This window comes from Dermacentor albipictus, unplaced genomic scaffold (genome assembly GCF_038994185.2).
Source record: "Dermacentor albipictus isolate Rhodes 1998 colony unplaced genomic scaffold, USDA_Dalb.pri_finalv2 scaffold_118, whole genome shotgun sequence".
Classification (NCBI taxonomy): Eukaryota; Metazoa; Arthropoda; class Arachnida; order Ixodida; family Ixodidae; genus Dermacentor; species Dermacentor albipictus.
The window spans coordinates 78,999-106,015 of NW_027225672.1; the positions used below are offsets into that span (position 1 = coordinate 78,999).

The window sequence follows — 27,017 nt, forward strand, 5'->3', positions numbered from 1 at the left end:
TGATGCCCAGACAGTTTCCAAGACGCTATTAGTGTAGATGCATGATGACGGTAAGTCCTTCGAAATAGCAAGGAGTACGCCGCCTCCCCGTTGATTAGTTCGGTCATTGCGATATACTGCGAAGCGGTGTGCGTTGTGAAAGAGTTCATTATCGTGAATTTGAGATGATAGCCAAGTTTCAGTAAGTGCGATGATATGCGCAGAACAGGTGTCGATTGCCGATGAAAGAGAAAGAGAAGTTTTCTTATTCAAGATACTTCTGATGTTAGTATACAGAATCGTAACACCAGATGGCGATGATGAATGACCACTGCCCCTCTCGCGCCCCTAGGACGCCCCACGTGACGAAGCGCTTGATCCTTGGGGCGCGTGTTCGGATGGCTGCTCGATTTCATCGATTGTGTCGTTAGAAGGATTGTACATGAAGCATTTGCCGCGTATGTATAGCTTATTGTAGCGAAGGCGAAATTTGGGTGAACCCGGATGGCCAATTCCAAATTCCGTAAGTTTCCGTCTCGCAGTTCGAGTGGCGGGTGAAAAATCTTCGCTTATTGAAATTTTTTGTTCCTTGAAATCATTGCGATGTGATAGGATTAGTTCTTTTATTTTGTAGTTGGTAAACTTCGCAATGATGGGTCTGCATTTATTAGGGGAAAATATCCCTAAACGATGAACACGCTCAAATGGGTCGTTTGGTAGCGAGTTAAGAACCTTTGTTAGTGCATTGGTCAGTGTGCTTTCAGTTTGTTGCCAAGTTTCAGATGAATCTATTAGTCCATGGAAAATCAAATTATCGCGGCGTGACCTGTCCTCCATATCATCTAGACGCTTTCGTAAAAATTTATTTTGTACAGTTAGGTTTTCAATACATTCTTGCATGCCTGCAAACTTATGGCTGAAGGTATCAAGAACTTTCCCTTTCTCTTCTAGTTCATCCAGACGCTTCTGAACGTTAGTTATTTTTGTTTCGATGCTTTTCTGCCCAGCCTGAATGGATTTAATGTCTGTGGTCAGCTCATGTTGTGCCTTCGAACTTTGTAATGAGCGGGAGTGAACATCTTTGAGCAGTTGAAAAATTACGGTCATCTGTTCTGCAGGGTCTTCAGGTAGTGATTCAATTTCTAATTAGGGATTCGGATCGAGTGGTGGGGCCAGGGTTCGTTTCTATGTCGCCGGAACACAAGAGTAGGAAAGCCATAGAAAAGCAATCATGCACAGTTTCACACAGCCCCCCTGGGCACGGGAACAGCAATAAGCAGATGTCATCGCTTTTTTTAGCGTACAAGGAAAACGTACACACCTGCATCGGAGCAAAGCGAAAATCAGGAGCCATGCTTCTTGCAATGTTCCCGTGCCCACTGAATCCGAGGACGGAGTGGCCACAGCTTAAATTCCTTGCGGGCGATGATGCAGTCGTCGATGGGGCTGAACGGCCGAAGGCGAGCGATTCCATCGGGTGCGCAGGGATGAAATATTTGTTGAAGTGGCCACAGTCGGGCAGTGGCGGTGGTAGCATCTGAGCTGATGGGCATGAGGGAGATAGCGATTCCGGTATCAGCCAGGTGAAGAAGAGCGTCAGCGTAACCTGCATCGGAGCAAAGCGAAAATCAGGAGCCATGCTTCTTGCAATGTTCCCGTGCCCACTCTGTGGTCATCTAATGGTGTGTTGTAGTCGGAGCGACCGAGGCGCACACGAAAGACCTCTTGCATAAACGTTAGCATGCAGCTGCTTTCTCGTTTCCTAAATAAACGGTGAAGACGCCATTAACACCGCCGGAGTCGTATTCACGCTGGTGCTGTCGCAACCAGGGTTCAAAGCCCTGGGTGCATATTGAGCTAAGTCGAGCCCAAGGAAGCATTTGATTTCTTTTTGCGTCGCCGAAATGCGGATGTTAACAGCTGCCAGTGCAACGGCACTGGCAGTGAAAATAACGTTAACACTATTTTCACAAGGTCACGACTACCCTGCGCCAGGGTCAGGCGCAGCTGCAGCCTACGCCTTTGAAAACGGCATTTTCATTGCGGCGATTTTGTCGTAATATATGCTGAGAGAGGGGCAAAACTTCGATAACGCTGACATACTTCAGCACCACTTGCATAAAGTTGAATTGAAGCCAAAACACAGGTTGGGCTGTTATAGTGTTGTTTTTTTGTAGTTGCTGCAGAACTGCTATAGAAAGGGGGCATATTCTCGTCCTATATTTGCTTTCATACATATAAAGACATATTTCAGTTGCATTGGGCACCTTATAAAGTGGACGCGTTCAGAAATACTTTACTATACATGTCGGTATTCCCCTGCACACTTTGATATGTCCGATAATCACACGGAGGTATACCTTTTCTTAAGAATTCGAGTATTTGTGAGAAGAACAGGATAAATAAAAAAAAGTTTTGCAAATTTTACCACTGACCTTGCTCCTGCTATTAGTTTACTATACTGCTAAATGTTAGCGCCGCTATCAAGGCGTTCGCTCGCAGTTGACAGTATAGACTGACGGCACGTCGTCTGTAGCTATACGGGATTTTGTTTGGCGCCGTCTATGCCGCTAATTTACGTCTCACGACAGCTGCTTGAGAAAGTTCATTACGAATGCAGGTTATTGTGTCAGGACCTGCAAAAGCAGCCATCCTGCACTATAAAAATCCTCTCCCAACGGTGGCGCAACCAATCCTCGCTTCAAATGATGGGTGGAATGGACAGTGTCTATGCCTGCATACCATTGCTATTGACCCCTCTGTCGTCTCTCTATTGGCTTTGTCACGCCCTTTTGATCCCAATATTTCAGCTTGCTACGGCGCTCTTAGGAGCTGCTCATGGCGCGCAGCTAAGGCGATTGCAGAAGCCATTACTCGCGACATTGCAACGCCGATGGGGCTGCCGTCTTCATGCATGATTTCGCACGGGTCAAGATGGCGACCGCGAAAAATTTTTGCAACCCGGTCGGCATATTCGCATCAGGTGGGGGGGGGGGGGGGGGGAGGGCACAGCGCGTGCATACATGACAATATATGAGAGGGTTGAGTCGGAGATGAAAGGCGACACTAAAAACTAGTTTTCAGCCCACCACGTCGAATGAGCACAATCGCCTCTGGTGCCCCCTTGCCGTCGCCACGTTCTGCCCTCAGAAGCATTGTAGAAACTGCAGCGCTTCCCTTTCTACTAAGGTGCGAGTCCAGAGGGGACGTAGATAGAACTGTGATGAGAACAGGCAGTTCTGATACAAGTGAGGTAAGGGGGGGGGGCGGGGTTCGGAGAGAAGGTAAGCAAAGCAAACATTACTACTATACCAACTGGATACCATTAGTGTCAAGGTACGGTACAGTACGTTCCTGCTATTTCTCAAAAATAAAAATATGTCAAGCGGACAAACTACGCAGCACGGGCAGAAGCAGGGCCGCATTAATTAAAGCGCACCGCAGGGTCCAGGCGACACCACGAAAGCTGTCGACCGTCAAATCAACATTTCTGTGCCCGCAGCGGTGGCTTTGCGGCTATGGCATTACTAGAGGTCGTGGATTTGATCCCAAGCAAGGCAGCCGCATTTAGACGGGGGCGAAATAGAAAACGTCCGTGCGCTTAGATATCGGACACGTTGATGAACCTCACAGTGTCAAAATTAACCCGCAGTCCGCCACTACGGCGTGCCTCATAATCCAATTGCGGTTTTGACACGTTCCAGCCCCGTAATCGAATTTAAGTTTAATACTTGTCCTTTCTTTCTTTTCATTATTTTTTAACTATGTTGCGAGTAAAAGTCGATCCGTCATTCCAAATTGATGAGCCTAGAATTTACGCTTACGTGCTTTAGTACTGTGATATTACCGATGACAGCCGTCTACGCATGATAATACCTAAAACTTGTCGCACAATTTGCAGACGCTGAGTCTAGCACGAGCTGGAATCTCTTGCCTGTTACTTTGAGTGATTGACTATATGCAAACGACTTATGCATATGGGTATCTGGCTCGAGTACTGCAGCCGTTCAGCAAAATCTACAAGCTCCACTAAAGCTAATTAATTTTATTTTTGCGAAAGCAGGGGCATGATTATTTCACCCAAGGAAACTGCTGTGCTTCGTTTTAGGAGATATGCCTCAATAAGTTGGTGATGTTGTTAAAAGACATGTTTTTCGCCCTAAGGTAAAACACACAAAACGAACACACAGAAAGACAACACGGTCAGCACTTCCCACTGATTTAATTTGGGCTGCGACCCCTTGCAGCAAAAAAACGTGTCTTTCATCAATCACCAACAAGGCCAACAAGCAGATCCGTTGCAAAAAATTGGTAACGGTGCGTTGTAATCGCATGTCCCGAGGCGCACACGAGACAGCTCTTGCATAAACGTTGGCAGCCAGCGGTTTTCCCGTTTCCTTAAAGCAACGGTGAACTCGCGATGAACACCGACGGCGTCGTATTTACAACCAGGGTTCAATGCCCCGGGTGCATATTGAGCGAACTCGAGCGCATGAAAGCGTTTGATTTCTTTTTGCGTCGCCGAGAGGCCAATGTGAATAGCGGCCGTGCAACGTCGACTTCTCCACACTTGAGCTGCAGAACGCATGCCTCAGCACCGCCGTCAACCACTGCGCACCTGGCTTCGCAATCCGGTGGTCGGGACAGCATTCTCGATCAAATAGACGGACGGGCGGCCATTTTGTTCTTGTAAGTGGCCACTCCAGCACTGCTGTAAGACTGTCACTTCCAGTAGCACACTCGTTTGAAGTCGGTTGCGCCTCGGCACTACAAGTCTCCGACAAGCCGACCATGTCTCCTTACGGCATTGCGCAATTCACTTCAATGTATGGGGCGTGTAGTCTGAACATTGAAGGACACGATTGAGGCGTGTCAGTTCCTTGCGGCTCGTTGGAGGCTGTCGATCGTGTACTCAAGTGCTTAATTTCCGCTTGTTTAGCAGAACCACCTCGTCATGTAGTGTTCTATCCGCAGTACCACTGCGATGCGGAAATGAAAAATCATTGTTTCGATTTGTTAGGTGGAAGCCTTCAACAGTGGTGGCACGCGATAGTGCGACGTACAGGAGCCGGAGAGGCTGCCTCTTATCCTAGTCGTGCATAGCCTGTGATTTGTGCATGGTCATTGCATTGGCTTGTAAGATGGGAAAGCTGACCCTCTCGCAAGTAACGTTATCGTGCATGGACGAAGTTACGGTCACATTGCGCCTCGGTATGGGAACGTACGGCTGTCGTATTGGAGGCTGGCGCACCCTAGCGTGTTTTGCGTTGGCCTTTGCGACGACACCCGCAGATGCACCAGGAAGCTCTCGAGTAATGGTACGCCCACACTAGCGACAAAAACGCGCGCGACACGCCGCATGCGGCAAGCGCCCGCGCGGCAGACGCGTGCGGGCAAGTCCACAGTCGCGTTTTGCGGCACGCGGCAGCGGCCCGTGGAGTCCCGCGTTGTCTCGTTCCATTCGATACTTCTCGCGACAACGCGCTCTCCGTTCAGGGTTGCCAGATTTGGCTACTTTGCGCCAAATTGGCTACTTTTTGAGGCTGTTGGCGGGGAAAAAAATGCCTTGGCTACTTGGCTACTTTTTTGGCTACTTTTGAAATAGCTTGACTATTGTAAAAATTGGATAGAAACTTGTGTAGCTCATATTATGCAGCAACATTAGCAAATATTTAGGCCAACCCGCAACAACGACACTTCAAATCTTTTCAAGCAGGTCCATCATCATTGTCAATCAGACTCTGGCGCTTTCATTTCATGGAAAGGATTTCGCACTGGTGACGTCACAGCGTGTTCCATCTTCGCATTGACGTTCCGCGTCAGGCCTTCCACCTTCCACACATAGGGCTTCTTCGATTTTCGGAGTTCTGGCAGCCCGCTGGCAGCCAGCTAGTGCCGGTCCTGATGGGAAGGCAACGTGAGGTGGGATCCTAAGACAACCCGAAGCTGCCCGAAGCTTGCAAAATCGAACACTTGGACAGCTGGTCACGGGATAAACGTAAACATGCTACCAGCATGTCAGCGGCCGGTCTGGCCGGCGCGCTCTCGGGGTAGTCGGTCCATTTATGTGTTCCCAGCTTGAAAACATAGAGCTGTTTTCTGGAATACGATCACTTTTGCGAGATTTCGCGCGACTGGGCATCTCACTTTGCAGAGCGTAGCAAACGGCCTGCGACGCGTCCGATGCCAAGACGCAATATCGCACGTAAATAATCACGAAAGCGATCGCTCGAGGTTGCCTCGAGCTTTGACCTTCTTCGAGAAATGTGCGCCAAGATTAACTCAAACATTTACACTGTGATTCTGATTTGTGATAATATTCTAGTCATATTACATGCTGATCAAAGCGCTCTTAGCTGTAGTCATTTATACACGTTTCATTATATTTTTGTATGTTCTTGCATTTACTAAAAGCAACTTTAAGTGTTGGCTGTGATAATGTCTTCAGAGTTGCATAATAAATGAAAATGCAACGTTTTTCCATAGCGTGGCTACTTTTTAGAGCGCAGCTCTTTGGCGTCCGTTCCTGGGTTTCGCGTCGTCGTCGGCGTTGGCCTCGTAACCAGCTCCGGCCCCCTTCGCTGAAGTGGGAGACGAAGGACGCGAGCCGCGAATGGCGGAGACCAATGAGAGCGGCCCCTTCAGTGACGTGCGCGCGCGATGCTGGTATCATGCGGACCCTCCTTACGGCTCGATGCGCACTCGTGTCTGGTCTCAGCCGATCCGCTCGTTTCGTACTATCGTCTGCTCGCGCCACAGCTCTCGCCCGCGCCTGTTTGGTTCTGTTGGGTCGGTCTCGTTCGCGCTTGTTTTGGTTGTTATTTCGACAACAAACGGTTACAAATATCCCTCGAGGCCAGCGCACCTTCCACAACTTAATGCGGTGAGTGTAAGACTCGTATCTCCGCGAATCCCATTCATGCAAGTGCGACGACTGATGCACGGCGGAGGCCAATATGGCATTAAGGGCCCAGTTGTGAACGTCTTTGTGAACGTCTTTGAGAATCAAGCATTGGTGTACCAAGTCGAACATATATCAGTCTATTTCTCCGACCACAAAGCTTCCTTCATGACTGTCAAGAACTGTTAGTGGAGTCTTTGTTAAAGGAATACGTGTGAAAAATAAAAAAAAATTCTGTGATAGCGCATACATGTGTTGCTCGATTTCTTTGCCTCAATCTATCGAAAAGGTGAAACAGCTTATTTGCTGCACTCAAATTTCGCATTAGGAAGTAACGTAATCGTCGGTAATTTTTTTGGCTACATTTCTGTATGTGGCCAAAGTTGGCTACTTATCTGGCTACTTTCCGAGATTTTTTGGCTACTTTTCACATTTTGTACCTGGCAACCCTGTCTCCGTTCTGCCCATTTCGTCTTCCATCGGAAGTGTGTGTTTTTTTGCGCCACTGCCGGCCACGCTCAGGCATGTCGGATACGGACGAGGAGCTACTGGTGACTGTGAACACTATAATACTTGTTTGTTCTTTACTTGTGTGACGCCGACGTGCCAGACAGCGGACAAGAAAGTTTTGAGTGCAGTACAGGGACACTGAGGGCCAGGCGCACACTCTGCTTCCCCACCTTCACCAATTACTCACCTGTCATGCCAAACTGCTGTCCATAATGTGCCAGCGGTTGGCGCGCAGCTCCTTGTCCGACGCTCGATTTATCATAGAGGTACGCATATCCGCGAACGGTTTCCAAAAACGCCTCCATTGCGAGGCGAATTCTTCGTCGACGGCTCAGTGGCGGTGTGGTAAGGCTTAACAAAAACAGCCCCCTTGACTGGAAATGGCCTCTGAGATTTTACGGCGCGCGTGTCACTGTTCAGTCTCGGAGCTCATAGATTATGATTCTTTGCTTATGCGACAGGTGGCGCCACAACAGCGCGGCTCGTAAAGCGGCTCGCTTCGGATTGGTGGACGTTTCGCGTCTGCCGCGAAAAATGGGTCTCCCACCCATTCGCGCGTTTGCCGCGCGTTGCTGCCGCTTTTCGTGAATCTTGCCGCGCGCGACAGCACCGCTCGCCGCGCGCGTTGTGTCGCGCGCGTTTTTGTCGCTAGTGCGGACGTACCATAACAGGCGTTGTCGTTCTCGTTATTTCCTATGTAGCTTAGTACAGCCGACATTGGTGCGGACTAAGTCACCTGTGTTGAGTGTTATAAAGGAACGTTTTGCAATGCTCAGTTTGAGTTCTCTGGGCAGAGAACACAGAGAGGCATGTCGTACATTCACTCACTCCTTTACGGAAGACAGCTGAAGAAAGCATTGCTCATTTGCAATGGTCTCTCGCGGGGCATTTTCTTGCCATCGTGTCACGTTAGATGAACTGCCATGAGCGCCAGAAATTTCACTCGTTTCTTGACCAAGAATCACCCGCTTCTTCACTGCGTCGGACTGATTCGGTTGTACCCTTTCCCTACCTCCTCCCTTAGGAGTGGTTCCTTTCACGCGTGAACACGGAGGCAAGCGTGGCAGCCCCTGCAATGCTAATGCAGGGTGGGGGAAGTCAAGCCTAATTACGGCGTCCAGAGGGCATTGTGGATCCGCTCCACCGAAACGTTGTTCAAGTCGCCTATCTTGCCCCCAGCTTTCTCCCCCTCACCCCGCCCCCACCTCCTTCAACGCGGCGTGCAAGACTGCACAGCAGCAGCAGTAGAAAAGACGAAGAGGCAAAAAAAAACAAGCTTCGCTGTAATACAGCGCTGTTGCGTTCCACATTCCTTGCAGTACATGTATGAAAACAGAATGCGGCCCAGATGGTTGATGAGCTGAATGGCATGCAGTCGTACATTCTCTGCACTGCCCTGCACTACCGTGTTGGTTGTAACGATTAAAGAATGGCTCTCTTGTCACGTTTTGCACGTCGAGGACAAAGTTGACTGTGTTAAAGGTCTCTTCAAGAAAACAACTAAGGCTGTCGGCATTGAATTGGGTGCAAGTTCTACGGCGCCATGCTTAGATCAAAAAGAAAAGGACGGTCGTTTATTTCCTTTTGTTTCAACACCTGTAGTACTACAAGAGATATTGGTGCGCCGTATGACACTGTTTATGCAATTTAACAGCGACAGTAGTTGCGAATACACGTCCTTCGGCCAGCAGAATCAAAATGTATATATATAAGCAAGATACATTTTAGCGGAGCTAGTGAATGAACAAAAGAAAAAGTGCTTCTACGAATGAAATAAACAATGCATTTAGGTTTTCTCGGCGTGTATTATTTCAGTACAATTTTAACGCAGTAGAAAAAAATACATATAGGAATTCTACATTCCGTGTGTGAAAGTGAAATACAACCGTTCTTGAGGAGGGCCCGATAAAGGACACCTGCCTAATGACTCTTCAATTGTTTAGCCAGAACAACATACTTTCAAGGAAATGAAATCAATTTAAATGATGGGGTTTTACGCGCCAAAACCTCGATCTGATTATGAGGCACGCCGTAGTCGGGGACTCCGGAATAATTTTGGCTCCCCGGGGGTTCGTTAACGTGCGCCCAAATCTAAGCATCGGGGTGTTTTGCCATATCGCAAGAAAATCAATAAAGCTCATGAATATGACATGCGTTATTCCACTATATTTGTGTGCTTTATAAACTCCAACGAAACGGCATTGCATCGGGCTATTCTACGTCACGCTTTATTGATTTATTACGCTTAACTGCTGCATATGGCGCAGCATTTGCTGGCATATACGGAGTAAGCGAACAATCGGGAAGGTAAAATATTTAAATGTTAGGAGAATCACAACTGTCAGCAAAAATGTTGAGCAATAACTCCATCAAACATGTCTGTGTCATTTAGAAGCAAGCATACGACGACATTATAAGTACTGTGACTCGCCGTGCCATTGTCACTCGTGTTACGGAGAGCCCGCAGCGAAAGTGGACGTGGGGTGAACTGATGAGGGAGACGTTGAAATGAAGCAAATGCATCCAGCTTTCCCTGGAACGTCGGCATGGCGTTGTTCTTGTTTGTTGCGTTCCACAACGTGTTGCAGTACGTGCAATTCCCAGCTCTGCGCCGCGTCATTCGGTTGTTTCTGGCACAATCTGTCTTCACGCCAATACTCTGCGTCCCTGGGCTTCCGTTCTTCTTCACTAAGCGACTGCAGTCGCGTTGGCGCCATTACGGCAAATGCGACAGCACTGCGGCGCCAGGAACTGCTGCGGAAGGCGGCGCAACATGAACTAATGGGGCAGGCAAACTTCTCAAAGTGCCGCTGCCAGGTGCGCTGATGACATTCCGATTCGAAGCCGTGGCTGCTCCACAGTTATGGTGCGTGCCCGATTGTGCTCGTCACGTGATTCCTCTCTCACCAATGATCGCGCGATCGTCGTGCCGGGCGCGTTGGTCGCGTCCAGTTACGTTCGCGACGCCAGTGCGTCGAACCATCGGTCGCACTATCGACGCAGGTTGCTCTCGACAACGTGCCGTGACGCGTTACGCGCTCACGCTACGTCGGGCTATCTTTAGCCCTTCAGAGGGCAACTCCTATGTTTATAAAACTAGATGAGACGATTGTCACTTTCAAACGGTATTCACAGTCCTGTCACCGAGAGGGTGGTTCAATTTGCATAGAAATTCAAAAATAAATTTATATGCTCATAAACGAGGTACCGAAACAGAAACGGATGCCTGCCTCATGTAGCATCACGATGAGTCGATGACGTCAGATTCTACACTACCCCAGTGTAAACACGCCGAACGCCTGCTACACACGCGATACACGTGGCGGTAACGCCAAATAAGCGAAGCTGATGGCCGATGATATCTCCTGACGATACTAGGAGATTTTAGAGTTTTCCCGTCCTATGGACAGTGTCGATTAGAGCCAGGATTTCACCGACGGTGGCGGCGTAGTCTCTGAAGTCTCAAACACAAGGTGGCTAGTAAAAAGACACGAGTAGAGAACGCGCAACCAACGCTTAAAATTCATTTTCAGCACACCTAAATACAATATTGTTTGGAACGGATCTATAACCAGAGTGAAAAAGCGAGCGTATATTCAAAATTGTATTAAGATTAGCGGACACCGACAAATCGCCAGAGTTGCCCTTTAAGGTTTTCCAAGCGCCAGTGGCGCCGCACAGAAAGGCCGACGCGCGCACAGACATCGCCGGCGACTGGCTCAGCGAGGAGGAAGAGAAAGAGGGAGCGCGCACACACCATACAGTTTCTAAATAAATACTCCAGAGGAAAATGTGGCGCTAGTGTCTACGGGGTCTCCCGTGAGCGTTTCCTCAACCTACATGGGCATGATGGGAAGTACGGGCTTCGGATTGACTTCTACCTTTAGACTAATGGCATTTGCTTGCGGCGCAGTAAACAAACCTATGTCAAAATCATGGCGCAAAATCTAATCTTACTTCTACAGTATCTTACACTCTAAGAAAAAAAGTACTAAAAGGGGTAGGGAGGTTAGTCCTTTTGGGGACCAACTGATTTGCCACAACCGTTAGTCCTTTTAGGGACGAACTGACATGGGATGAACTGTTACTCCCCATGCGCTTACTCCTTCGGGGACTAACAGTTGCCCCTGCCCGATGGTCCTCAAAGGAGTAACGGTAATTCATTCCGATGCTCCGCAAAAGTGGAATTAATTAAATTAAGCATTTATACCCAAATAAAAAAATTAAAAACTAAAAACGTGCCCGAGAGCAGGATTCGAACTCACGTCCTCTCGCTCATATGTTAGGTACTTTAACCACTTGACCACGCCGCTTCTTTTTTTTTCTTTATTTCCAGACAATCAGCAAACACATCAATACACACTGCTCCCACCATCTGACAATATTCGCTTTCCCACCGCTGCACTTGAAGCTTGCGGTTGAAATTACAAAACTTTCATTTTGGCAAGGGCATCCATCAATGACAATAGATCATCGTCATACGCTAACTTCTGAAACACTTTCCGTAGTTTACTGATATTTTCAGCAAAATACGAGTTTACTGTTCTCACATTTATATCACAATTCCTTACAGACATGCGGTTTCTCCAGATACTGTGAAGGCCGAGAAGAAAGAACATGTCATAAGGTATACTGTCTTGCACTGTGGATAGGTAACGGATACCATTCGCTCCTAACGGGAATTATTTTTTAATAGTTCTTTGCATAATATCCCAAAAGAAGACCGCACTCCAACAGTCCAGAAAAACGTGTTCTATAGTTTCTGGTTTCTTGGAAATCAAACAGTTAGTCCCCCATGGTAAATAGTCCCCTCTTTCTTCTAGCCATGTTTTTACAGGCAAGGTATTAGTATGTAGTTTAAAAAAGAATGTTTTCACTCCCCCCGGTACAATCATTCGTTTCACACGTTTTAGGACATCTTTCCCTTGGCCTTCGCGGTACATTAATCGATATAATGGTTCTGGGAACATAATATATATTAAATCCGAGCTTATCCGCTTACGACTGACTGCAGCCAAATATTCTATGGAAAAGTGGTGGTGTAAAAATCTAAATGCTACGACCACTTCACGTAAAAATTTACTCGTTGCGTAACACCCACCCTTCCTCATCGAGACAACAAAGTTAGGTAAGGCATTGCTCAATCGGACTTGAATAACTGTTCGCAAGAAAGGATTTGTCGTGTCTCGTAAGAACAAAAATCTAGAAATCAGTTGCTTTAAGTATAAACTTGGTAATGACAAGCCCCCCTGACCGAACTTGCGAAACAAGTTGTTCCTGCTTGTTCTTTCATACTCAGACTGCCACACAAAAACAGCAAATACTCCATGGAATTTCTTGAAGTTGAATCGGGAACAGCTCAGGGCTTGCATGAGATACCACAGCTTGCTCACCAAGAAGATTCTGCAGATAGCCGCACGTGCAAATATAAAGAGGTCACGCCGGCCCACTTATCAGTTTGAGCTTTTAATTCCTGCACTTTCCCATTCCATAAGTCTTTAGTGCCTCGATGTGTGCCTAATGGTACACCAAGATAAATCCCAGGCGTGAACTTCCACTGCATACCTTCAAAAACACGCGGCGTTGTTTGCCACCGGCCGTGCCACAAGCCGGCACACTTATTCAGGTTTATATTGCTGTCCGTCATGTCACAAAACTCACGCATATTTGTCATGGTAGCTCGAACACTCTCGTTATCGTCACAGAAAACAACATCATCAGCGTAGGCTAACAAACGTACCTCACATCCTTCTAGGCTGAATCCTCGCACATCCGGACTATCAATAATCCTTTTACAGAGAGCCTCTAGATATATTGCGAACAAAAGAGGTGACAGGGGGCACCCCTGACGAACAGAGGAACGCACTTCAATCCTTTCAGTTAGCTCGTGGTTGACAATGAGGTTAGTTGTACAATTATTGCATGCCATTTTAACTCCCTCTGTTATCCGTGATCCAACACCGACATAATCAAAGATTGTAAACAGGAGATTGTGACGCTTCGTTGACAAAACGGGATATTTAGACAAGGTTAAGCATGGGAACACAAGTGCGGCAATATAAAAGTGACTCCGTATTTTGTGCAAGCTATGCAGTGAGATTCTAACGTTGAGTGTACTCGCAACCATTAGCGACTGCGAAAAGAAATCAGCCCGAGTATTCTTAGGGTGATTTAAATTGAGGCACTACGCCATGTCTACGTGTAGCGAGCTCAAACGGGGCACCGAAGACGACAGAGAAGGGCAATTTCTCTGTCACTTAGCGTGTGCCGTTTGAGCTACACATCGCTTCAGTTCGCAACCTCCTTGGAACGGAAGGAACTTCGGTAGTTTTGGCCAAGAAAATCTAGCCGTCTATCAACGACTTGCGCGTTTAATGTGTATCGCTCACTTATGGGGTGCACACGACGGGCATGCCTCGTCACATTCCAGTTTTAAGTTTCACGTAATTTTCTCACGAAGAGGCAAGGTGCTGCTTTGCATGTAGTTCAATAGACAATGCACTAACTTCGAACCATTCACGATTTATAGACAAAACCGTTTTCACCACATCGCTCCATGACACGGACGAAAACAGCGAAGTGACTGGGGAGTAACTGTTGCCGTTCATCCTCCCATTGCTCTCTTTCCTAGCAGGGACTAAACACTTACTCTCCGAAATTTGCACACGGCACGCACATTCATGCAGTTAGTCCTTTGAGGGACGAAAGCGCCTAACGGCGCAGTTACTTCCGTTTTCCCCGGGGTTTTTCTTAGAATGTATATAACGTACCATACGTTACATAAACTTTGTATGACTTTGAGATTGAAGCACGGGTTACTATGGTTTATTACGAGGGCCCACCAGGGTATGCATTCTTGTGCGATACTGTTCACGATTTAACGCCAGAGAATAATTATTTATTTATTTGTAGAACAGCAATGACAACCGTTCATGTACTTGTATAAAAATACTCATAAAGTATATATGGAAATAAAAATGTTGCATTGTGAGAAAATGTTGCGTCTTTGAGAGGAATGCTACAAGTGTCGTCTGCTACAACGCCTGCTCGCTGCGAACGCGACATTTTTCTCGCAGACGACAGACACTTGCGAACTCTCTCGCCCTTTCGTATGGCTGCGTCGGCTGTCGCGATTGTCACGTCTTCAAGTACTTTCAAACACATCTGCTGTAGTACTAACTAGGACGCTGCGGCTTCATTTTATTTTATATTGACGCTCCGCTTCCGAAGCGTTATGGCGTGGCGTAATATTTCCACTTACCCATTTTGCAACACTAGACAACAGCCAGGAAGCAGCAACCTTTCCTACCACAAGTAAGTTTGTGTTCTCAAAGTCTTCAAACACGCATTTCAATGAGCACCTAAACGAGCAATGCATAATGAAGCCCTTAATAAAATTTGATTGTCAAGCCACTAGATTGTCGTCTATCAGCAGTACCTTCTTTTTCCTATTCTGAAGTTTCATAAAGCAGGTAACGCTACAGCACGAACTTAACACACTTAACAACCAAGGTACAAACGGTCAAAATATGGTATTTCAATATTTACGACACCGTCGCTTTGTCGTCAGGGCTTCGACACGACACCGCGACACAAACAGCGTCCCAGCCGCTGGCCCAGCGCGCTATCGCCACTTCCAGCAACATAACAAATGCAGAGAGCTCAGCGTTGCACTGTCATATTGCAGGTTATAGCAATTGCGCTTGGAGCGAAACCAAAACTGCCAAAAAATACTTGTAGACAAGTTCGCCAGTCAACAGAATGCGAATCCACATCCTGTACTTCCCATCATTCTCATGACGGTTCAACGATCGAAGCGCCAGATTTCCCTCTAGTTCTATAATATGGAACTATGGAGCACACGAAGCGGCTTGCTCGCCGAAGGGACACAGCATTGGCGATCCCACGCAAACCTGAGGCCGTCGAGCACGCCGTGGGAAAGGAGGCGATAATGCGGGGACCAAGGGCAACTTTTTTTCGTGGTTGTGGACTTTTAGGCGTTCTTTTGCGATAGCAATTATATGGACACTTCCGTATAAAGTCCAAGGGCGATGAAACCGTCGCCGCGTGCCGCATATGCTGTATGTGCGAGTGAAAGCGTGCGAGGCTGAGCCGGCGAACGCGGTTCAATCTAGCGCCTCGCGTGCGCCAGCGAGGAACGCGAGGCGGAAGCGTGCCCTCTCCTGACGCGCGCGATGCACGGGGGTCAGAGGGCGTTCTCCGGCGGCTGCTAAGGTGCGTCGATGTCCTCCTCACTCGCCGCTCCATAGAGTGGAGACAACTGCGGCGTCTACTACGGCGTTGGGCACGCGAATGGCAGGCTCCGTAGCTGGCGCCTTTGACGGACGCCGTAGGGACGCCTTGCCGGCGCTCGTGGGTCTTGAAATCGACCTGCGATGTTTGCAGAGTGCGCAGAGTGCCGGTAGCTTGGTATGCGCTGTGCTTTCGATGTTTCGTTAGCGCAGAAGCGACTGACGCACGAAGATCAATTAGCTTGCTGCTGCCGCAATTCCAAACTCCAGCATTTTAACAGCGAGTTTTTGCGCTAATCGAGCCAGATGTGGTCATGTTTACCTGTGCGCGCATGGCACAGTGCTTGTTAATTTAGATAAATCACGTTGGCGGGCTTGTTGGCTTCAATCCATGATAGAATGTGCAAGCGCGACTGAACAACGACGTAGAAAGCAGCCGACACACAAAGAATGAGCTGTCTCTGGGTGTCTGCTTCTTTCTACGTCCTCGTTGTGTCAGGCTTACATATTCTATCATTGTTATTTTCGTTAGTAAGCGAATGTTTGAAGTTTATATAAGGTTGCTGAAACTACTGTCCTTACTTCGTACAGCTTTCCACTAATTTGCTATCATCGGTGCTTCTCCTTTCGGTCGAAACTGCGACATTTTTTCAACCGTTGTGGGCGGTTTGGCGCACTTCGAACGTCAGGGCACTCGCCATGGCTTTGGCGGCGTGACACAAATTGTTCATCACATAGGCGAGTAGTAACATAACGCAATCTTCGCAGCATTTCTTGCCATTTAGATAACTGGCCCAGGTTTGGGGATATCCTTTCTCTTCGTGGTCAAAACATGCTATACAACGGAAGTAACTTCCCTTGAGCGAAACGCGCTGGTCATCTTAAATTGTGAGGCAACAAATTAGTCACTAAATCTTTTCGGCAACCATATTTTTCTTCTTCTATGCGCAGGTTCTACGTGAGACGACTGACGGACTGCGTTCAGGGGGCAGCACAGCGTTTCGCCAAAGAAGCGGCCGGTGAACCATGTCTAAATCCTCGCAAGCTGTCGTCACCAAACGTGCACCCCACAGGTTCAACACCGACTGGAATGGGCTGATCATTCCGTGTACCAAGAAGGATGGTGCCAGCTGCAGCTTAATGAAACACCGTCGTGATTTGAACAAGCTTCTTCTAGGAGCTTGCCTAGAGCTTGGGGAAGATGGGTTTGGAGATAGCAGAGGTGCCGTCCTAATTGCGTGTGGCGCGGCATGCCTTTGCGGGTGCGCTGCATACGGCCCGGAGCAAGTCTCGCGCGAAGCAAGGGCATTGAATCTCGCCGAGCATCTTCTCGCCGAGCATCGTTGCATCACAGGGATAAAATTCAAGGTCATTTGGATGAGTCGCGCTTCGATGCGTTCAGCGATAAATCGCAATCGCTTTTTGAAAAGCATTACCTTCTGCCCAACAATTCTATCATCACCCCACGACGACGGTATCTTGCTCGAAATACTCAATCCTATCCCACAGCGTGGAAATGTCGCCTTGAGTGTCAACGAGTTCGACAAGGAATGGGGAGTCAACGTGGCCATGCCTGGAAGGTCACTCGGCTTAGGCATGGATCATCTGACAGCACTCGACATGTCAGAGGTCCAAATGGCCGCTAATCAGGCATGTTGGCTGATCCGGGAGCTCACTGACAACAAGAGCATCACTGAACTCGGTGTCTCACAACACGTGTTCCACTACCGCGACGAAGCCTCTAACGCGGTCTTCGCCAGATACCTCGCCAAAGAAGACTGCGCGCTCCGCAAACTAACTCTGAAATCGAGCATGTTTGATTACACAGGGTTGCCCCTGAGCGAAATCGTCGACGCAATCTGCAAGATGCGTAGCCTTCAGGAACTCTACGCAGACATCGTCACGCCGGGCGAAGCATTGTAAGTACAGCTTAGAATTGCATTACGAACCGACGGCACACCAATAGAGCATCTCGCAGCACGTATTACGGGCCTTGTAATGCCCAACTTGTCATATAAGAAAACTTGAAGCGTCATACTTAGTGTCAAGTATAATTTAACGGACAGAACTTAACGGAATGCCTATATTATTGTATTTCATGCGCTGAAGCGAGCTTTTGAATTGTGGAGAATTTAGCGAACAAATTATTAATTGAATATTTGCCACAGAGATATAAGAGAGCTTTAGTTTAGGGGACGCAAGCGGCTTGCGCACGCAAGAACTAGGGGCGATGGTTCTGCTCATGCGCAGACCCAGACGTAGGGGTCTGCGCATGCGCAGTACCGTCGCACCTAGTTCTTGCGTACGCAAGCGGCTTGCGTCCCCTAAACTAAAACTCTATATAGTTCCTTTAAAGTCAAGATTTTTTGAGTGAAAGTGGTCTTCATGGCTTCAAATAAAGGGGGACAAGTTTTATAGTTCCTTGATGTTGAAGTACGATTGGAAATTACGTGTTCATAAGGCGCTTTACGTCATTGCGAGTTTAGTTATTTTCTTGGACTTCGTAGTGCCGTTTGTTATGATTGCCATTGGTGTCGAGTATCCAAGCTCCAGTTGTATTCGTCACTCTAGAAAACAGCAGTGAGTGGTCATTATTTGACACTGAACTCGCTCATAAATGGACACGAAATCGCTATTTAAGTGAGTATGATTACCTATAGTTTTCAAATCATCGCTACTAATTCCGAGGGGAAATGAAAGCACCACCGGAGAAAAGGTCAAACTTAGTTGCGGTTGAATTTTGTGCCGGAACCTCAGCCCCTGATTCCTATGTGACTTCATGGATATGATTATGCTTTCTTTTTTCATTTAAGCCGTTTTATTGACGAGATGGATGTGGAGATCTTGTGGATCCTTTGGAATATAATGTGCAGGGTGTCTAACAATTTGAGATTTCCAAATTCCCTGAGTTTTCCAGGTTATCCCTGAGCACCTTTGCGAAATTTCCTTTTGAGCCAGAACGTTGCTTTATACCAAGACAGGCTGACACCATTTTGCTCGATGCTGTCACTCTCTAGTAAGCATATTGAAACAAAAAGATGGCTTAATGCAGCTTGAATAATGAGAAGTAATATCTATTTTATATAAAAACAGGTCACAGCGAAAAAAATCATAAATCCCTTTACAAATTGAGTCGAACATATTCAAATACGAATGAACAGGAGACGCATGCCTAAGTAAATATTTTTGAATATGGGATATTTCTGTCAACTGATAGCAAGCTCATGGGTATGAAGCCTGAACTTTGTCCCAACTCAGATTGTCTTGGAGAAGCTGGAAAGTCATCCTCAACTGTCCTGACATACTCTCAGCCCGTACACAACATCTCAGTGTTGGCTTTGACTGCTTTAAGTAGTTTACGCAAGTTTGAATGAGGAACGTTTGCATGTCGGCGTCAGCCAACACTTTGTTTTTTGAGCTCAAGCTCCTTGAAAGATGCGGCGGCACGCTTCCTTTCCCGTTAATTCCTCAGTGCGTCGGTCCTTTCTGTCCTCATCCTCCTTCTGTCACTCGTTCACCGCGTGGATCACTTGAAGCACACTCTTGGTCAGTTGTACAGTCAACGTCCGATATTTCGGACTCCCTAGGGGCCGCAAAAACATCCGAAAAACCGGGCAGTCCTAAAAGAATGAATGCATGTGTTTAGCTGCAGTTAGGGGCTTAAATTGTCAGAGGCACGTCAGAAAAAGCTCTTAAGTCCTTCCAGTACACTTATTAGATATATCAGAGCTCACACTGTGACAACAGACGGGGGTGCGCGCACGCGTGTATAATTAAGGAATACATACTGTGCCCCATAACAATTGTCCCTTCCGACGCTTTTTATCCTTCAGCGCGTAATAATGCTGTATTAAGGCAAGCCTAACCTTCAGAGATTAGCATTACGCAACGCACTGTGCTCTGCGAGCTTCGAAGCCAATCGCTAAGATTACATAGGCGAAGTCGGTGCCATTGCTGACAGCGGCGAATTCTTTCAATGAAAAACACAGCACCGCACGCAAGGAGCTTAATAGAGAACGTAGAAGCACCAAGGCCTAACGTTGGCGCTGTGGTGGCTACGGCGGCCAACGGACCTGCGTCCAAAAGTGCCGGTTCGAGGCGGCGCGATGATCAAAATGGCGGCGGTGGTTGTCTTGATTAATGCCGTTTCAGAACTGCAGTCAGGGCAACATACATTGACTATAATATAGTACGTGGTGGTGCCGCAAAGCCGTGCGAACTTTCGGGCATGTTCGTAACATCGGACGTCTGGAAAATCGGTCCTTAACCACTCAGGCCTTACCTCGTGCCGATGACACGGCGTCAATGACGATTCGCTACAATTCCTCTGTTACTGGAGCCAGCATTAACACGACTCCCTTTTCTTTGCCTGCACCTTTTAAACTAATGAAGTGCATCGTTAAGTGTCCCACATGTATAGTATTCCCACCGGCACTTGAAGAAATTGAACTTGCTTTTCGCCTTACATTCGCGTTAAGTCTCTTGTTCGAGGTATGCGAGTCGAGCATGACCTTAGCACCAGAAAACGTTACTGCGAGAGCGGTTAAGTACTCGAAACTGGCTGTGGCACCACGATTGCTTTTTCTTTCGACGTCCCAAGCCGTCTTTCAATGAAACTACAGCTAACTTGTCCTGATAAAAGCAAAACATTCCCTGAGTTTCCCCTGAGTATTTCGAGACTATCCATTTTCCCTGAGAATTCCCGGGTTTCCCGGTTGGTAGAAACCCCGAATGTGGTCCTTATTTCTAGAAACATAAATTATCTTCCATAAATTCAGATACTTCGACTTCAGTTCCTTGCACTGAATGTATTGGAGCTCTAAATAGCTTTTTACTTGAGGCATAATTCTTCAAGAAATATTTCTTTTCTCCACATGTGCTTCCAGCATGAGTACGGTCACCCTCTTTGCCGAAGTCATTACACGGAGTGCCACAATACGGCGGCTGAGGCTACCTTCGACGTTATGCGAGTGTATTGCGTCATCGTGGAATCCAAATCCCCAATTTCCGGATCCCCAAGCCGCGAGGTGCATGGAGTCCTTGTGCCAAGCCCTGCAGAAACAGAACTCGACGCTCAGCCATCTCTGCATCGACATGCGGATTTTCGGAGAAGCAGAGTGCCACGCCTTCTTCCGTGCAGTTGCGGACAACAAGGCACTCAAGGCGGTGGTCGTCAACACTTTGCCCTGCAACGACGGACTCGACAGAGTCTCCAAAACATTCCGGGAGCGGGGACTCGATGACCGCGTTGTCGTCAAGGGACACTGCGGCCACGACAACACAAGGCAGCTGCAGCAGTTCCCGCAAATCTGCAATGCAACCATCAATGCGGAAATTCCAATTGCCAACATCCCGCGCTCGATACTCCCATCTTTACGTGTTGTCAGTGGTTGCGATCAGATAACTTCGTTGCGGGTTGAATGCTTGAGATGCCAACGCAATGAATATTCCGCCTTGGCAGCGTATATAAGGGGCTCTACCACACTCACTGAGGTAGACATATACCTGAATCCCACGTATGTTCTTTGGCCGAGCTCCGTCCTTCGGAATCTGGAGGGAGCACTGGTGTCAGCAGTCGCCTTTAACATCAAGCTAGTCAGAGCCAATCTCAAGGGTTTGCAGCTGTCCTACGACGACTTGAACGTGCTCGCGCGAGGCTTTAGCAGGAGCATCAGCCTCACCGAATTCACCGTGACTCCTGCGTGCATCGTTTACAACTGGTCTGATGAAATGGGGTTCAACTGTTCTGTACACGTGGCCGAAGCGTTCCTCGAAGCAGCCGACTACAAGGACGGCGCGCTGGCGGACATCCAGGTATGACTCTGTACTATTACTTTTTTGTGTGATCGCCAATACAAGGAAAGCGATAGCCTGCTAAAGATCGCGCACGCAGAGGACTGTCCACATTGAATATTCCAGGAAAGTTACAAGACGGAACTCTTGATTTTCATTAACCTATTCCCTCATAAACGCCAGCATTATCCAAGATCTGCGCATATGTACACAGACTGATAACATTGCTTTGAAGACTATGAGTACTTACAAATTTATAAAGCTAAATACCGCCATAAAGGTAGGCTACAAGTAGGCGCAGACTAATGCACCTATTATACATGATTCACATGTTAGCTGAATGATGAAGTCGCCAGAGTTCCCTGTCGGCTACTACATGACACCTACGGAATTAATCTTGGTGCCGATTAATCGGGCAGTAAGCATCGCTTGGTCGTTGACACATGGGCGGTGGCACACTGCGCGTTTCTTTGCCTGCACCTTTTAAACTAATGACGTGCATCGTTAAGTGTCCCACATGTATAGTATTCCCTCCGGCATTTGAAGAAATTGAACTTGCTTTTCGCCTTACATTCGCGTTAAGTCTCTTGTTCGAGGTATGCGAGTCGACCATGACCTTAGCACCAGAAAACGTTACTGCGAGAGCGGTTAAGTACTCGAAACTGGCTGTGGCACCGCGATTACTTTTTCTTTCCCATTTTCCCATTTTCTTTCCCAATTGTTTTCCCAAGCCATCTTGTAATCCCCATCTGCACCATTTGCCTAAGCGCGATGAATAAGAAAGTACTACGGATCTCCACAGCTGCCTATACTGGAATGGGAACTCCGTGCCACAGGAGCAATGTACATTGCAGAGTGTCGAACGCGCGAACCATTATATAGGAAATCACGGATCATCGGTGCAGGGTAATTAGTGCAAGGCTTCCCGCTCCAATTTGATTCTCAAAGGAGTGCAAAATGTTCATGCATTTCATAGGCGAGAAGGACCAGGATTGCAGTGTGCGAGGATTACATTACGTGGGAATTGCAAAACAATGTGTTTTTGACAAGATGGCGGCGACCTTTTCACGATGTGCCACGTTGTCACGCTCGTGAAAACAGCGTCGGTGTCACAAAAGAGGCCTTACGTCCCAATGATCATGATAAGCAAAATGCGTTGGCGGGCTAGTTGGTGCGAATCCATGAATACTTTGTTTGGCGCAAAACGACACACACAACGTCTTTCTTGCGTGTGTCGTTTTGCGCTAAACAAAGTATTCATGGATGATGATAAGCCTCAAACAGGGTACGTAACCACGATAGAAGATCCCCCGAAATTTAAGGTTGCTGCTGGAAAACAACCTGAATATGCATCGCCAAAGTCGATGCTCGAATGCGACGTGTAAGCGTCAAACGTCGCACGCATATCTCGTAGGGCTCCACTCCATTATTTCACTTCTGGCATCAGTTGTAGTGAAAGATGTTGTCTCCAAACTCTAATTGAAAGTCTCAGGCGGGAACATCGCCATAAGTCACCGAGACTTAAACCATGAAGCATTTTAACAGAGCAATGATTCATTCACCGGCGTCCTACATGCTGATACAAAAGCCGAATTAATGAACGATGGAAGAAGACTTCAAATTGGGAAGTCATTTTAAAGCCACGCTGGGGTGACTAGACGTTGCAATAAGAATTTCTGCTAACGAACAAAGGCAATACGAACTGTGTATTTTTTCCACAAAAGAAATTGAAAAAATACGAGTCAACAAGCTTACCTCAAGTATATTTATATACTAAGACGTTGAATGGTCGCGAACAAAAGAAAAAGTTAACATTAGCCTTTGCAATAATAACTGCGAATATAATGATCTACAAAGCCGTACAGCCACAACCTCAGCATTACATATGCCTTGCGCGCGTAATATATATATATATATATATATATATATATTGGTAATTAAGTTGGTGTTGACCAGGGTTGCATCGGCGTGATGTTTAATTACACTACCAAGCTATCGTGTCAGCAGATCGTAGTTATCAGCTATAGTGCTTATGTACTACGGCTATCAAGGTGTGACAGCACGCTCGTCATTCACGTCGGATTCATGCGTCAACTGTACACATGCCAAAATTTTGTGAAAGAATACATTACGTACATTGATGCAGTGAAGAAATCGGGAAATTTGCAAGCTACATTTGGAATCAGCTCGCACAGCGGTGATTGGAGATCGCTGGGAGAGGCCTTCGTCCTGCAGATGACGTAACAATAGACTGATGATGATGATGACGATGATGAATGTGATCTTCCTGCACCCACCATGGCGTTCGCCTGTAATGTTTGTTTGCTCTATGTGAAATCCTGTGGTTGCACTGGATCACGCTTAACTTCTAATTGTTCAAAATCACGTTGCGTAGACGTCATACCTGCAATCTGTGAGATTATTTCTCTAATGAAGCAAGCTATGCTACGATCGAGACCTTCAAGTTCCTTATCGATTCCCACGCGCTATCCACTTCAGTCCCGTTTTCGCGTACACTACAGACGTGCTTGGAACGTTTGACTTTTGCAGGCTTACATTTCCTTGGCTTTCCCCACCATAGCTCATCTCTGTACACGCAGGAAGTGGCCAGGAAGAACGCATCCGCCATCTTAGACGCTGCAGACTTCGTGCTGGGCGAACAAAATGGCGTCGAGGGTGTCCGCGCCATCGAGCTGATGCGTGACCACCCGCGTCTCCTCAAAAGGGTGATGGAAGGTGCTGACGTCACAAAGGCCGAAGCCAAGAAGAAGATCCGCAGCGCCCTGCTTCGCGTCCACAGCAGTAGCATCGACGAATTTATGAGAATGACTGGCGTCGTCAAGGAGGCGGTGCAGTGCCTGTGTCATCCCGGTGCCAGGAAGCTTCAGCTCGCCGACATTGGCCACGACTGCTGGCTCCACATTCGAAGTTTCCTGAAGATAGCGGACGTCGTGTCACGTTGAGCTGGTCCAGGTCAGTGAAAACAATCTAGCGGCTTTTTTTTTTTTCGCCGTTTACATGGGGTAGGGGCTTGAAGGAGTAGCTCGTTAAACACAGTATGACGAAAGTGAATGTGGCTGTCTATAAACAAAAAATTGAAATAACACGAATGTTTCATACTTTGATGAAACGGAATTCGACAGTAACTTGCGAAGAAGTCTTAAGTTTGTCAGATTCCTGCTGCGGGCGTCATTAGCCTGATGACTTAATCTTAAAGCTCAAATTGATGTTTCTATGTACCACGTACTTAAATTGGAAGTATAAAACGCACAACCTCAGAAGGCGCATATATCGTAAGTATTCAATATCTTCTTGGATAGCATTTCAGTCACATCGGGGATAAAAAAAATTTCCGTTCTTATTTAAACCTTAACATTTTTTCATACATAATAATAAACTTCTAGTGACATGACTGACAACCAGATTGGTTTTCAGTGATGGCTGTCAGGCTTTCTTATTCATCGATAGCTCCACAGGCGAGAGAGTTTATTGAAAGGCAAACATGCTGTCCCGGTTATGCCGGCCTTGTTAGCTCGTTTACTGAGAATAAAATAGTATGGGGAGTAATAGAATTAAGGCGAAAAATTCAATAATAAACGAGCTTGACACTTGAGATTTCGTGTAGCATTTACCGATTGTTTTTTTTTCCGGTATATATATAAAGAAAAAGTGACATGCCATTTCATCTAGCCGTCTTTTGCATTAACCGAATGTCTTAGGCATGTACTATACAAAAACATACCAATAGCGCTAAACGAACCTAGAACATGTTTTATACTAGCTGGTCTACAGACTACATTCGGTTTAATTTATCGAGAGATCCATGCATCATGACGTCGTAATGCGGAAAATGGGCACGCGGGATGCAAACATCTTTCTGTCAGTGCTCTGCTCTGCTACCAAACAGGGCCGCGCAGTGAGTAGCTGTGTTGGACATAACTAAGCATTTTCTTTAACGTCATTATTTTCTTTTCATAATTTGACCTGCTAATGGCCTTCTCCTTTTCGTAGCGCCTTTATTTCCAAGGTGCACAAATTACCACAAGTTAGACGAATAAAATGGCGGTGAAAAGGGCCAGTTGGTGGTCGGTCATACTTTCTTCCTGCTCTCCAAAGAGAGACTCCAAATTATAATGCCCAAACTTCAACTACAGTCAATACTGTCCTGACACAGCGACAATAACGGAACACATAAGGTCCAATTGATTGAAAGACTAGACTTCTGCAATACATGTTTCATTCGTAACTAAAACAGAGCTTTTATAAACTAGAAAGTGATGAAATATCGCGACCCCTTATTTTGAATGAGTTGGCATGCACGAATGCTTTTATTTTCTACACAACGCAGTGTGAGACTGAGGCGAGTAAAGGTATTCACATGTTTGTATGATTATCGCTTCCTCATTGTATTCTTAATGCTAATCAATAACTTTTACCAATATCTTATTCATTCAGCAGTCTTCGGCACCACAGGTTGGCAGCCCGATGCTAGAAGAAACCAAGCTGGCTCCTCCTGCTGGCGTCTAAGTACGGCTGTAAAGAGAGGCTGTAACGTTTCAACTAGTAGGGCTCGGTTGTGCGCCTCTTGATTTTTCCTACTCGTTACATCGCCGACCCAGGAAGCTGTTAGGAAGCCACGGAACACCGTTTGCCATCGCCGATCTATATGTTTTCCAGTGTGTGTTCACTGTGTGGTGGTGTTTAAGCAGTGGAGGTCGTGTCGTTTTTGTCGCATTACTTCAAGTTACATGAATGGCGATAGGAGCTTGCTTGACACGTGCCAATTTTGCAACGATGGCGGCGTCCCCATCTTTCTTTGCTGACCCTGATTTCACTCGTGAAAGAAAGCTTGTAGTGTAGTATAGAAAGTGTTATACGTTTGTTACTAACTTATATTGTTCCTTTTTATTGTGATCATATGCAGCTTTATGTAGCTAATATGTTTCATGACTTTTAGGCTGTGCACTTGGCTGCTGTTTTCATTTGTTATTGTTGTTAATTGTATGTACTTGATTGTATGCCCCCCTTACTCAATCCACAAGTAGGGGCCTTGTAAGGTATTTTACAAATAAAATAAATAAAATATATATCTCTCACCCGATACTATGTGCAACTGTTGTTTCAATTTGCATTGTGCACTTCGGAGCGAGTGATTTGAGGCTCTTATTAGGCGCTAGTGTTGTGCAAAGTAATGTCCATGGTTTTATTGCGGTAATTAGTAACATTCAATAAAGCGAACGTGCGTCTTGCAGCGTGTCTCCCACCATGTTTTCTAGTTCCGAGACCATTCCTGTACTTTTGTATTACTCTGTCCGTAAAGCTTCAGCTGTCAGTGTTGTACTGTGCATTGTAATCGTTATGCCTGCTGAAAGTAAGAAATAATCCAAGCGTGTTTCTGCAGTGGAGCCCCAGCTAGCATTTAGAGCTGGAATCATTTCGCTACACGCATTGAATGTGAGAGACTCCAGACGAGAACTCGAACCTATTTGAATTGAAGGTGACGCAGTTTTGTTGATTTCCCTCAACGGATTCTCATTCCCTTTTGAAGCATTGTATTTAGGTTCTTTTTATACCGGGGAAAC

The 27,017-nt window shown here is 46.8% G+C and overlaps 1 protein-coding gene across 2 annotated transcripts; it reads left to right on the forward strand.

Moving 5' to 3' along the window:
- Window positions 1-364: 364 nt before the first annotated feature.
- LOC139053413 (uncharacterized) lies at window positions 365-26,686 on the forward strand. 2 transcript variants are annotated; one of them, XM_070530433.1, is made up of 5 exons: window positions 365-502; window positions 16,594-17,561; window positions 20,529-21,456; window positions 24,036-24,408; window positions 25,891-26,686. In XM_070530433.1, the coding sequence occupies exons 2-4, from the start codon at window positions 16,669-16,671 to the stop codon at window positions 24,396-24,398; spliced, it is 2,184 nt and encodes a 727-aa protein (XP_070386534.1). In that variant the 5' UTR covers window positions 365-502; window positions 16,594-16,668; the 3' UTR covers window positions 24,399-24,408; window positions 25,891-26,686. The 2 variants fall into 2 exon arrangements, with proteins under 2 accessions (XP_070386534.1, XP_070386535.1); XM_070530434.1 differs by having other exon boundaries at window positions 25,894-26,686.
- The last annotated feature ends 331 nt before the right edge of the window (window positions 26,687-27,017 follow it).

Coding starts and splice junctions, on each gene's coding strand:
- LOC139053413 (XM_070530433.1), top strand. CDS start 16,669: ATGTCTAAATCCTCGCAAGCTGTCGTCACCAAACGTGCACCCCACAGG. Junction 17,562..20,528: donor GTCACGCCGGGCGAAGCATT/GTAAGTACAGCT, acceptor ATGTGCTTCCAG/CATGAGTACGGTCACCCTCT. Junction 21,457..24,035: donor GCGCGCTGGCGGACATCCAG/GTATGACTCTGT, acceptor CTGTACACGCAG/GAAGTGGCCAGGAAGAACGC.